Consider the following 13,348-nt stretch of genomic DNA (forward strand, 5'->3'; position numbering starts at 1 on the left):
TCCAATCCAGTGTATAAGAAACTGCTTCTTCAGATCTTTATTTTCTATGCATCCTCCAGTGTCATGCAAAACTTACCCTCTATTTAAATGCCACTTTAACTCTGGGACTCAGCTGGGCATTAAGAAGACAAAAGGTGACAGGGTACCTGTGGCTCATCCTAGCTATTTAGGAGGCTGAGATTTGGAGAATGGGATCACAGACTGAAGCTAGTCTGGTCTCCATCTCCAATTAACCAGCAAAGAGCAGGGCTGGTTATGTGGCCTAAGTGGTAGAGCACTAGCCATGAGCCAAGCTATCATACTCTTCCCCACAACTTACGTAAAAATATGGCGGATTTCAAGGCAGGCGCCCTCCATTAGTTTAAAAGGGTGTACAGTCAAGTTTCTAACATTTAAACAGTTCATTCCAACAAATGACTTTGCTACCAGCAGCGGTATAGAAAGTCCACTCTGCGGCCTGGCGCTGGGTGGTTCACGAAAGTAAGCCTAGCCACTCAGGAGTCTGAGACCTGAGCATCACAGTTCGAAGCCAGCCAGGCCTTGGGCCAAGAAGCCCAGGGACGGAGCCCAGGCCGTGAGTTCAAGCCCTGGGAGTAGCCCAGAAAAGGAAAAAAATGAGAAAAGGGGGGGGTGTAAGAAGAGAAAGAGAAAATCCCACTTTGCCAATTTGAAAGCAAGCTTCAAGTTCCAAAGAAACAGAGAACAAAATTCAGCAGTAAAAACATCTTGCTCGCTTTGTACTTCGTTCCAAAATACCTACTTCCGCGAAACGAAACTAGAAGCGCAGAACTTAGATAAACACACGAAGGCGCGCGCGTCTAAAGTGTCCCGGGGTCTTCTCGCGAGAAGACGTTCGCAGACCACGTCAGAGTAGAGATCCTGCCGCGGAGCGACAGGTATCCACACAAATGGGCGGGGCGGAGGGGCGGGAATCTGTAAACACGGACCATTTCAGTAGGCAGGACTTCCTCCGGAAGAGCGTGCTGTCTCAGAACGCCGACTCAACTTCCGGCTGGCTTACCTGTCGCGGTTCCTGTGAGGAAGCGGAGCGTATTTGTGGACATGGCTTGCGCCGCCGCGCGTTCCCCGGCCGATCAAGACAGGTGGGTACTGAGGAAGAAGGGGCTGGCTGAGAGGCCGGGGGGTCCGTCTTCGCACCCCTGGGCCTTGAGAATGGCTTCGCCTCTTGAGCCGGGCTAAGCGCCTGTCCGGGCCCTGGACCGTCCCCTCCCCTGACCGGGACCGGCATTCCTGAGGGGAGTTGCAGCTGCAACCGCTCTCAAGGCCCGGAGAGTCCGAGTTGAGGCCCTAGGGCTCGGGGTGCTCAGAGGACACGTTCTGAAGTAACAGTCCGACTTAGACATGGACTCAGTGAGTGTTAGATTTAGAAAGGATTGCTTGGTTTCCTGCATGGTTTTTAATACCTCTGACAAAGTGCTTTATGGTTTTGTTTTGTTTTTGTCAGTCATGAGGCTTGAACTCTGGGCCCGGGCGCTGTCCCTCAGCTCTTCAGCTCAAGGGGAGCGGTCTGCCACTTGAGCGACAGCACCACTCCCGGTTTTCTGGTGGTTTATTGGAGATAAGAGTCTCGTGGCCTTTCCTGCCCGGGCTGACTTTGAACCGCGATCCTCAGATCTCAGCCTCCTAAGTAGCTAGGATTACAGGCGAGAGCTACGTGTTTTTATGTAAGCGAGTGAGCACCCATCCTACGGAACTGTTTAACCGGCAGCTAGGTCGAATGTAAGAGTTGTCACGTTGATTTTTTTTTGTTCCCGTTATTCATTTTGGGCCTTTTCTAATTGGTGATGGGTTTTTGTGGTAGTGAATAGTCTTCTTTCTAAATGAGTTAAGACAATTTAGAGAAAAGCTATTCATCAAATAATGGTCATAGATGTACTTTCAATGAAGATAAATTGATGTAATCTATATAATTAAACAACTATGCTTTTTCTGTGGCAGGTTTATTTGTATCTATCCTGCTTACTTAAATAATAAGAAGACCATCGCAGAAGGAAGGCGGATTCCCATAAGTAAGGTGAGCAGTAGCTGGTACTTCTGAAGGATTCCAAGATCCTGTTAGGATCACAATAGATTCTTTTACTCATTGCATTTCTTTAAGGTCTCAGAACTGCAGCCAAGACTTGGAGTGCTTTCATTAATATTGGTGAAACCAAAAGGGAGCTATTGCATAACTGAAGTGATTTTTGTTTTTAAAATATCTCAGTGAACCAGTACTTGTAACATGAAAGCTCGGTGTGTGTGTGTATTTTACACTTTTGTTTTAAAAAGTACTAGGAATTGAACTCTACCACTTGAGCCACACACTCCAATCCTTTAATTTTTCATATAGTCACCTGGTTTTGTCCTTGTATTTCTGCCTCTGAATTGTTAGAATAACAAATATATGCTAATCATGCCTGGCCCTTTACACTTATTTCTTTTTGATGGGTCATGGGGCTTGCACTCAGGATTAGGGCACTGTTCCTGAGCTTTTATGCTCAAGACTAGCACTCTACCACTTTAAACCTCAGTGCCACTTGCGATCCTCAGATCTCAGCCTCCTGAGTAGTTAGGATTACAGGCATGAGCTACTGGCACCTGATCCTTTACACTTTTTATTTATTTATTTTGCCAGTCCTGGGACTTGAACTCAAGGCTTGAGCACTGTCCCTGAGCCTCTTTGTACTCAAGACTAGCTCTCTACCACTTGAGCCACAGCACCACTTCTGGCTTTTTCTGAATAGTTTATTGGAGATAAGAGTCTCACAGATTTTTCCTGCCCTGTTGCCTTTGAACCATTCCTTAAACCCAATCTACTAAGTAGCTAGGATTACAAGTATGAGCTACTGGCACCCAGACATTTGCAATTTTTTGTTTGTTTTTGCTGGTCTTGGGGATTGAACTCGGCTTGGGCACTGTCCCTGGGTCTCTTTGTGCTCAAGGAGAGCACTCTCTTTGTCTGAATAGTATATTGGAGGAAAAGTCTCACAGACTTTCTTGCCCAAGCTGGCTTTGAACCAGATCCTTAGATCACAGCCTCCAGAGTAGCTAGGATTATAGGTGTGAGCTACTGGTGTCCTGCTCCTTTATACTTCCTTTTTTTTTTTTGGTCGGTCTTGGGGCTTGAACTCTGGGCCTAGGCACTGTCCCTCAGCTCTTTAGCTCAAGGCTGAAGGCTTGAAGCTCAAGGCTCTACCACTTGAGCCACAGCAACACTTCCAGCTTTTTCTGCTTATGTGGTACTGAAGAATTGAACCCGGGGCCTCATGCATGCAAGGCAAGCACTCTACCACTGAGCTACCTGCCCAGCCCACCTTAATACTTCTTTTCTTTTGGGGGGGGGGGGGGGCCAGTCGTGGGCCTGAACTCTGGGCCTGGGCGCTGTCCCTCAGCTCTTCAGCTCAAGGCTAGCGCTCTACCACTTGAGCCACAGAGCCACTTCTGGCTTTTTTCCTTTTTGCTTATGTGGTGCTGGGGAATCGAACCCAGGGCCTCATGCATGCAAGGCAAGTGCTCTACCACTGAGCCACCTTCCCAGCCCACCTTTATACTTCTTAAACCAAAGATTTATGTCAGTCTTAATAAAAGAAATTAAAATGATGGCATAGTACAGTAGTGTCCAGAATGCAGTTGCAGTTTTTAAAGAATATGTGGAAAGTGAAGCCTTAAGTTTTATCATTTTTCAAAAGAATAACCCTAATTTAAAATTAATACTTGTTAAAAGTAGAATATGGAGGGAGGTACCCTAAGGATGTATGTATCTTAAAGAGTACATTCTTGAACATATGACAGCTTTAAAACTTTGAAACAACTAATTTGTTTTGCTTTTTTATTTTGGGTGTAGTGGGATTTGAATTCCGGGCCTCGGCATTGCCCCTTAGTTTTTTTACTCAAGACTGGCTGGTGGAGCTACAGCTCCACTTCTGGTTTTTTGATGGTTAATTTGAGGTAAGAGTCTCACAAACCACAGACTTTCCTGCCCAGGCGATTTTGAAACTATCATCCTCATATCTCAGCCTCCTGAGTAACTAGGATTACAGGTTCAATCTGCGTGCATGAGTGCGTGCGAGCTTGCGTGCATGCGTGCACGTGTGTGTGTGTGTGTGTGTGTGTGTGTGTGTGTGTGTGTGTGTGTGTGTGTGTGTGTGTGTGTGTGTGTGTGTGTGTGTGTGTGTGTGTGTGTGTGTGTGTGTTTTAACTCAGGACCTCTAACTGGGCCTTTTCATTCAGATGTAGCATTCTGCCTCTTGAACCATTCCTCTACTTCTGGCTCTACTGGTTAGATGGAGATAAGAACTTCTTGGGTTTTCCTACCCAGGCTGATTCCAAACTGTGATCCTCAAATCTCAGCCTCCTGAACTACAGATTATAGGTGTAAGCCACCAGCATACAACTCAAATTCGCTATTTTTGTATTATTTAATATCTCTTATTGCACTTTAGTACGTAAAAGAAAGTACTCTGGGGCTGGGAAGGTGGCTCGGTGGTAGAGCGCTTGCCTTGCATGCATGAGGCCCTGGGTTCGATTCCTCTGCACCACATAAGCAAAAAGAAAAAAGCCGGAAGTGGCGCTGTGGCTCAAGTGGTAGAGCGCTAGCCTTGAGCTGAAGAGCTGAGAGACAGCGCCCAGGCCCAGAGTTCAGGCCCCACGACTGGACCCCCAAAAAAAAAAGTACTCTGCTGTCTCTGAGGAAAAGAGAGATACTTAAGCACTTGATCAGAATAATGCCCAACATCAAACCAGGGTGGCAGGTTCTTGATAATAAACTTAGATTCTTCCTGAAGGACAGAATAATTTTTTTAAAAACTTTATTGATATATAGAAAGTATATTGTCTTTTATTAATTCATAAGTAGGTAATACATCTTTAATTAATTACTAATTTTTACTTAGAACATATATCTGAATAACCAGCTCCGCTCCCAAATTAATAACAACAAAAAAACATTATCAGCATGCAGGAACAATCCTTTATATCTTCTCCCATGCACTGTCCCTCACAAATCAGGGTACCTACTATCCTGGTTTCCAGGATACTCTGCTGCTTAGTTTTGAATTTTTTTTATCTTTACTTTTTTTTTGCCGTTATTATAATGGTGATGGACAGAGGAATTACAGTAACATAGATAAGGTAAAGTGTGCATTTGGTTTTTGTTATTTCGGTCCTGGGGCTTGAATTTGGGACCTAGGTGCTGTCCCTGAGCTCTTTTGCTCAAGACTAATGGTCTACCAGTTTGAGCTACATCATTGCTTCTGGTTTTCTTATGGAGATAAGAGTTCTACAGACTTTTCGACCTGTGCTGGCTTTGAACTGTGATTCTCATATCTCAGCCTCCTGAGTAGCTAGGATTATAGGAATAAACCACCAGCGCCCGACTAAGAATACATTTTTTTTTTAACAATGTCACCTCTTCCCTCACTCCCAGTTTTTCCCTCCCATTTGCTTTTGGTTTTGATTTATATGAAGAGAATTATAGACTGTACTTTTGTATCTTATTTTTTTCACTGAATTTTAGGCTTGGATCTATGTTTTTTTTAATTGAGATTAGGTAATTACATAAATTTCACATATTTCACAGTATTGTGGAATAGTGATACTTCCTTAAAGTCACAAACACATTTTAACCTTCACAAGGCAAATTGTTATTATCATGGTCTATAAAGTTTGTGAATTCTATGAGCTTTGACAGTGCAATTATTTCTTCCACATCAAGTGATATTTATATTTCTTTATTTTTGCTTAGTGTAAGTTGTTTCCTCTTTCCCTCTCATTCCTCCCTTCCCATGGATCTGTTTTTAAGTGTAAATTTTGTTTTGATGCTGAAGGTTGAACCCTGAGCCTCATATATACTAAACATGTATGTACTCCATTCTGTCCACATCCCCTCCAGCATCTGTTGTTATTAGAGTTCTTGATAATAGCCATTCTAACTGGGATGAGGTGGTATTTCAATGTTGTTTTGATTTGCTTTTTGGGGGGGAGGGGGCCTGAACTCTGGGTCTGGGAGCTGTCCCTCAGCTCTTCAGCTCAAAGCTAGCACTCTACCACTGAGCCACCTCAGCCCCTGATTTGCATTTCTTTTATGGCTAGAGAGGTTGAGCATTTCTTCATGTGTCTATTGGCCATCCTTCTTTCCTCTAAGCATGTACTCCATTACTGAAGAATACTCTACTCCTTTGAGTGTAGTTTAATTCTCATTGCTATATAGCAAGCTTCCCAACAGCAGTATCACTGACATTTTGAGCCAGATAATTCTTCATTGTAAAAGGCTATCCTGTCTGTTTTAAGATGGCTAGTACTATATACTAGATAACAACCCCCTTCTTACTCAGTTGTTTCCAAAAATGTCTCCCAAGCATTACCAAATGTCCTGAGATAGGGGATGAAACTCTCTACTAACTACTACTGCTCTATTGTATTGTATTTTTTGTATTGTGTTATGTGAATATACCACAATCCTTTCTTTTGTTGATTGTAAATTGGGTTGCTTCTAATCTTCACCTATTACAAAGAGAGCTACTTTTAATACTCTAGAACTATTCTTTTGGTGAACTTAATTTCTTCATTTCTGTTGAATATAGTCCCCATAGAATTGAAGGGCTATAAGCATGTGTTCAGCTTTAATAGATACTACTAGTTTTCTAAAGTAGTTGCATGTACATTTGTTTAACCATTTAATAGTGAGCTCTTATTACATTGAAAGTAATTCTGATAGGTTGTGGGGAATATATCGACAAAGTCTGACATTATCAAAAAAGAAATGTACTCTTTACCTGACTTATAAAACTTTAACCCCTCAGTTTATAATAACAATTTTTGGAGTTTTCTAGGTGCTGTGGAATATATTGACAAAGTCCTTTCTCTCATGACATTTATGTTCTGTTAAGAGAGAGGTTGAGCCAGTACTGGTGGCTCATGCCTGTAATCCTAGCTACTCAAGAGGCCGAGATCTGAGGGTCATGGTGTGAAGCCAGCCCAGGCAGAAAAATCCTATGAAACTCTTATCTCCAATTAAACACTCAAAAACTGGAAGTAGCACTGTGGTTCAAAATGGTATAAGGGCTAGCCTTGAGCAAAAAGAGCTCAAGAATAGCACCCCTACCCTGAATTCAAGCCCCACCACCATCAAAAAAAAGAGAGAAAGAAATCGCCACATCAGTGCTGTCATTCTTAGGAATTAAAAAATTACAATTAAAACAACTCAGGATGCAGTTTTACCTAGGGTATAACCCTGGCCAATTTAGGATTTAGTTTGTGGGGTTTTTTTTTTTCCTTCTTTTTTGTGGGGGGCGGGATGGTTGGTCGTGGGGCTTGAATTCTGGGCCTGGTCATTCTTCCTACACTCTTCAGCTCAAGGCTAGTGATCTACCACTTGAGCCACAGTGCCACTTCCGGCTTTTTCTGTTAAAGTGGTGCTGAGGAATCAAACCCAGGGCCTCATGCATGCAAGGCAAGCACTCTACCACTGAGCCACATTCCCAGCCCTTAGCCTGTGTTTTTATCTTTGTAGTTGAAATGACTTAACCCAACAGTATAACACTTACCACTTAAAACTACTTAGTATTTTTGTTTGTAACTATTCAGGCTGTTGAAAACCCTACAGCTACAGAGATTCAAGATGTTTGCTCAGCAGTTGGACTTAATGTATTTCTTGAGGTATGATATGATTCTTTATTATTTTTCATATTTATCTTATTGGTATAACTTTCTTAAAGCCTATTTTTGTTTTATTCATGTTAGAAAAATAAAATGTACTCTAGAGAATGGAATCGTGATGTTCAGTACAGAGGCAGAGTCCGGGTCCAGCTCAAACAGGAAGATGGCAGTCTCTGTCTTGTACAGTTCCCATCACGTAAGTGTTTCTGTTTTTTTAATGAATGTCTAAGATTCAGAGGTAGTTTAATCCTCTGTAACACACAAGAAAAAAGGTTTTAATTAACTTTTGCAAGTTATAAATGAATTTTCATTGTACAGGTTAATTTAGAGAAAGGACTACTGCTAATGAAAAAAGGTGCTTCTCTAGGTTAAGAACCTCTTTGAGCCAGGCATTGGTAGCTCATGCCTATAATTCCCTAGCTACTTAAGATGCTGTGATCTGAGGATCATGGTTTGAAGTCAGCCCAGGCAGAAAAGTCCATGAGCACCTTACCTTCAATTAACTACAAAAAAAAAAAAAAAAAAGCCAGAATTGATGCTGTGGCTTAAGTGGTAGAGCACAACTAGCCTTGAGCAAAAGAAGTAGGAACAGCACCCAGGGCCTGAGTTCAAGCCCTAGGTCTGTCATAAAAACAAAAATACCTCTTTGAGGATGTGATGAAACCTAATGGTTCTCAAAAGAAATTGTAATGTGAACATTTTCATAAACTTCTAGAAGGACATCATTGCTCCTAGGTTGAATATAAAATTATTAGGCTGGGAATGTGGTGTAGTGGTAGAGTGCTTGCCTAGTATGCATGAAGCAATGGGTTCACATGCTCAGTAACACATAAACAGAAAAAGTCAGAAGTGGCACTGTGGCTCAAGTGGTAGAGTGCTATCCTTGAGCAAAAGAAGCTCAGGGACAGTGCCCAGGCCCTGAGTTCAAACCTCAGGACTGGAAAAACAAACAAAAAACAGTTGAAGAACTTGATCTGCAATTAACTGTTTATTGATCATCTGGACATAAGAGTGAGCTATTTGTAGCCTAATGACCTTTCAAGTTTGTTACTAGGTAGAGATCCTGTTTCTATAGGTTAAGATATAATGATACTCTTGATTTGGTTTCTAATTTGCTATATTTACATATTTTCTACTGATCTTCAAGCTGATGATTAGACCAAGAACTTTTGTTTTAATCTTCACGTTTTCCATTTTAAGTGTTTTTAGCATTGTTCTCACTCAGTACATTTTCTCCAGCATAGGCACCCACTCGGTCAAGTTACTGTCTTCATAGTCATATTTAAAATTACTTCCCATTTTTTTATGTGATCCCTTCTTGTACCTAATGATACTCACATTAATGACCTTTCCTGTTGTTTTTTTGTATCATACACTAAGCCTACCTTCTGGTTCCTAGGTAAGTCAGTAATGTTGTATGCAGCAGAAATGATACCTAAATTAAAAACAAGGACACAAAAAACAGGAGGTGGTGACCCAAGTCTTCAACAAGGAGAGGGAAGTAAAAAGGGGAAAGGAAAGAAGAAGAAGTGATCTGTCATGAACATCAGATACATGGTCCTACTGTAAGAGACATGAATCGAGGCTTCTTTTGTTCACTCCATTTAACTGAACTATGAACATTTGTGCCTCTCATCTTCATCATTGGAGTTAACAGTGAAATAAATTTACATCAAAAGTTTGTGGTTAACTTTTATGCAGTATAATTTTTTGTTTTTGTCTTTCAATGGGTTCTTGTGGAAGAAAGAAGACTTAATGGACCATGGACTTTTCTATAAGTTACTTGAAATTCTGTATTTGTTATCCTATTGTCAACATTTAATTTCACATAGTAAGTTTAATAAGACTTGAAATACTTGTTTTGTCTTTTAAGTTAATAAAACAAAAACTTTAAACTGGCTTTTGTAGCTTTTGCTTATGAAGTAATTACTGCAAATAGAAGATAATAAAATAGATTAAAATAGGCTGTGTAAGCTTGGAAGGTATAAGCCTAAAACAGAAGAAAGTGACTTTAGGCTTCTGAGTTGGGGTCAATGAAGTCAGTTTGTAGATCATATTCAGTCAAATTGTTTAGTTGCTAGGTTTTTTTGTCCTATGGAAAATCCTGGGTTCTAAGGTGTTTTTTTGTTTTTTGGGTCCGGTTGTGGGCCTGAACTCTGGGTCTGGGCGCTGTCCCTCAGCTCTTCAGCTCAAGGCTAGCACACTACCACTTGAGCCACAGCGCCACTTCCAGCTTTTTCTGCTTATGTGGTGCTGAGGAATCAAACCCAGGGACTCATGCATGCAAAACACTCTACCACTGAACCACCTTACCAGCCCAAATTTGCTTTTTTATTTGTACTTGTGTTCTCTGTCCCTGAACTCTTGTCCTGAAGGCTAACATTCTACCACTTGAGCCATAATTTCATTTCCAGAAGCTTTTTGGTGGTTACCTGGAGATAGTCTCATGGACTTTCTGACCTGGGTGGGCTTTGAACCATAGCCTCCTGAGTAGCTAGGATTACAGGCATGAGCCACTGACACCCAACACAAATTTGATTATTTTTTAAGTAATTTACCTATACTTTGGCAGCTTGAAGTACTTCTCTGAAGAAACTAAATTGGGAAGGTTCTGAATTCATTTCAAAGCACTCCTAAAAGTGGTCATTTTGAGCTGTCTATTTCTATTCTCTGAGGACTAGTTTAGCTTTTCCTTGAGTTCTGTGAGCTACCTCAGATATTCTTAATCTCTTATTTTTCTGTTTTAATTACTTGTGATAAAAAAAATCTCAAATGATGTCAAAATAGGTAAATCCAAGGTTGCACAGTTAAATGACATTACACAGGCAGGCTATATGAAAAGGATCCATTGATACGCAAAAAAAAAAATTTAGGTGGGTATGGTGGCCACATAATTGTAGCTTCAGCTATTTGAGAGGCTGAGTAGGAATGTTATTTGAATCTAGGAGTTTAAGACCAGTATTAGCCTCACAGCAAGACTCAGACTCAGAAAAAAGAATGCTTGTGTAATTTTTGTCATGCAAAATTTTTATAGTGTGCATCATATACCAGCTTATATGAATAAAATTCCAGGTGTGGGGAGCATATGTAAAACATGGTTCAGAGTTGCCCCTTTGGAAAAATAGATCGCTTAATGAATATTTGTAGAACAGAAAATAATGAGGAATTTAAAGATTTATTATTTTAGAATAACACCAAATTCAAAGGAGGTTGTTATAGGTATTGGTTCAATTCCTCTTTGTGTCTGTACTCCATTAACCATAACATGTTTGACATTCTCCAGTTCAGCATCTCAAGCTTCTAAAAGAGTTGAGACAGCACTAAACACTTATGTGAGGTAAATGTGGAAAGAAATGGCTGTGCAAGTTACTTATGTCCACCTTTAAAAGAGTCAAGCCAGGCACTGATGGCTCACACCTGTTATCCCAGCTTCTCAGGAGGCTGAGATAGAGGATTGCAGTTCCAAGCTATAGCCCAGGCAGGAAAGTATGAGACTCTTATCTCCAACCACCAAAAAGCCAGAAATGAGCTGTAGCTCAATTAGTAGAATGTTAGCCTTGAGCATAAGCTCAGGAACAGCTCCCATGCTGAGTTCACACCTATTAACAATGTTTTGCTGCTTATGTAAGTATATAAAGGAACTTGTTTACTAGTTGGGTGAAAAATGGAATCTTTTTCAATAAGGTTGAGTATATGTTGAAGGAATGTGTTTCAAGGAATGTGTTGTTACCAAAATTGTCCACAATTTGAAACACTGGCTAGTTTTGTTTCAATTTTAGACATTAACTTCCCTTTGTAAGAAAGGATGCTTTTATTTTCTTGCCTCCCTCATTATATACATACACAATTCCCATACTTCTCTAATATATCATAATTTTAATCACTTCATAGTTACATTACAATATGTTCTATTCATAGACTGAGTCATGTGGTACCTTTGCTACTTAAAGGTCAAGGCCTAGGGATTTTGTTCAGTGATAGAGCATTTGCCTAATATTTCAAGGCACTCTGTTTTATCCCTAGCACCCAAATAAATAAACATTAAACATTCATTAACCTCTCAGAGCTTGTGAAAAATGCAGTTGTCCCCGGTCCAGACTAGAATTCAAATATACTTTTAAGATGATTCTTAAGCATATTAGAATTTGAAAAACACTATGATACGTTATGTTTATTTTCTGAATTTACTTTTTGAATTTTTCAGTTTTTAAAATGTTTATCACTAATTTTAATTTTTTTCAGTTGTCACAAGGTACTTTCAAAAAGTTTGTTCACATCATGTACTTTGTTAATTTCATCTTTTTTTGGGGGGGGGGGTCTAGTCATGGGGCCTGAACTCTGGGCTTGGGTGCTGTCCCTCAGCTCTTCAGCTCAAGGCTAGCGCTCTCCCACTAGGGCCACAGCGCCACTTCCGGCTTTTTTCTTTTTGCTTATGTGGTGCTGAGGAATTGAACCCAGGGCCTCATGCATGCAAGGCAAGCACTCTACCACTGAGCCACCTTCCCAGCCCCTAATTTCATCTTTGAAAGGAGCTCTGCCTGCCTCTAAACTCTTGTCCATCACTTCTAATGCTACAGCTTCATTGTGAGTTCGCTCTTCATCTTCTGGAACATGACTCATTCACTGCTGTTTAAGAGATCTTACAGCCCATGTATTCCTCTTTCTTGTGTTGTGTTGTTTGATGTAGCTTCTTGTTATCTGCTTGAGAGAAAAATGTGAGGGAGGTAAAAAGTCCTAGACCTTGAATGTCAAAATATTCTATTTATTCTGTTGGGTAGGTGTATAGAGTTACAATAGGAAATCATTTCAGAATGTTAAGGAAATTACTTCATAGTCTTCTGACACGTTATAGCTGAAGAATCCCACAACAGTATGTTTCAGTGCATTGTGAACCCTCTCAATGTGGAAACAGTCATTCTTCAGTTCTGGATTTGTTGCGGGGGGGGGGGGGGGGGGTGGAGGTGGGACGGGAGGGAGGGAGCAGGGGGGACCTGCGGAGGGTGTGCTGGTACATGGGCTTGAACTCAGGGCCTCAGTGCTGTTCCTAAGATTTTTCCCTCTAGGCTGTACTCTTTCCACTTGGACCACAGCTCCACCTCTGGCTTTTTGGAGTCTCGTGGACTTTCCTACCTAGGCTGGCTTCAAACTGGTCCTCAGGTCTCAGCCTTCTGAGTAGCTAGTATAGGTGTGAGCCACCAGTGCCCAGCTCAGCTCTGGACATTTTGATTGAAAATTTTAATTATTATAGAGGTGTGTACAAAGGGGTTACATTTATGTGAGTCAGGTAATAAGTACATTTCCTTTCATACAGTGTCTTCTGTTCCCTTATATTAGTTTCCTTTCATCAACTTCATTGATTTTTTTTCTCGCCTTTGTAACCTTTCTTGAAACTCTTTATTTGAATAATAGCCCTACTGAACTAAAGTTTATCATCTACAAGTTTTCTTCCACTAGCATTCTAATTTCATGGAAATTTCTAGTACAGTTTTTTATTGTTTCTAAATTCCTTTCTCTCCCTGTTTTTGTTTTTATTTTTCCACATTAAATAGTTTTCCTTATATATATATATATATATATATATATATATATATATATATATATATATATATAGTATATATATATATACTTTTTTTTTTTTTTTTTTTTTTTTGTCGGTCCTGGGGCTTGGATTCAGCATGGGTACTGTCCCTGA

At 40.6% G+C, this 13,348-nt stretch overlaps 1 protein-coding gene across 1 annotated transcript; it reads left to right on the top strand.

Moving 5' to 3' along the window:
• Nucleotides 1-976: 976 nt before the first annotated feature.
• On the top strand, nt 977-9,556 carry Srp19 (signal recognition particle 19). The gene is made up of 5 exons (XM_070036063.1): nt 977-1,103; nt 1,960-2,035; nt 7,585-7,656; nt 7,741-7,852; nt 9,056-9,556. Exons 1-5 carry the CDS (start codon nt 1,063-1,065, stop codon nt 9,187-9,189), a joined length of 435 nt encoding a protein of 144 aa, XP_069892164.1. The 5' UTR covers nt 977-1,062; the 3' UTR covers nt 9,190-9,556.
• The last annotated feature ends 3,792 nt before the right edge of the window (nt 9,557-13,348 follow it).

This window comes from Dipodomys merriami, unplaced genomic scaffold, assembly GCF_024711535.1.
Source record: "Dipodomys merriami isolate MVZ:Mamm:240054 unplaced genomic scaffold, mDipMer1.0.p SCAF_27, whole genome shotgun sequence".
NCBI classification, from domain to species: Eukaryota; Metazoa; Chordata; class Mammalia; order Rodentia; family Heteromyidae; genus Dipodomys; species Dipodomys merriami.

Coding starts and splice junctions, on each gene's coding strand:
- Srp19 (XM_070036063.1), top strand. CDS start 1,063: ATGGCTTGCGCCGCCGCGCGTTCCCCGGCCGATCAAGACAG. Junction 2,036..7,584: donor GGCGGATTCCCATAAGTAAG/GTGAGCAGTAGC, acceptor GTAACTATTCAG/GCTGTTGAAAACCCTACAGC. Junction 7,853..9,055: donor TCTTGTACAGTTCCCATCAC/GTAAGTGTTTCT, acceptor TCTGGTTCCTAG/GTAAGTCAGTAATGTTGTAT.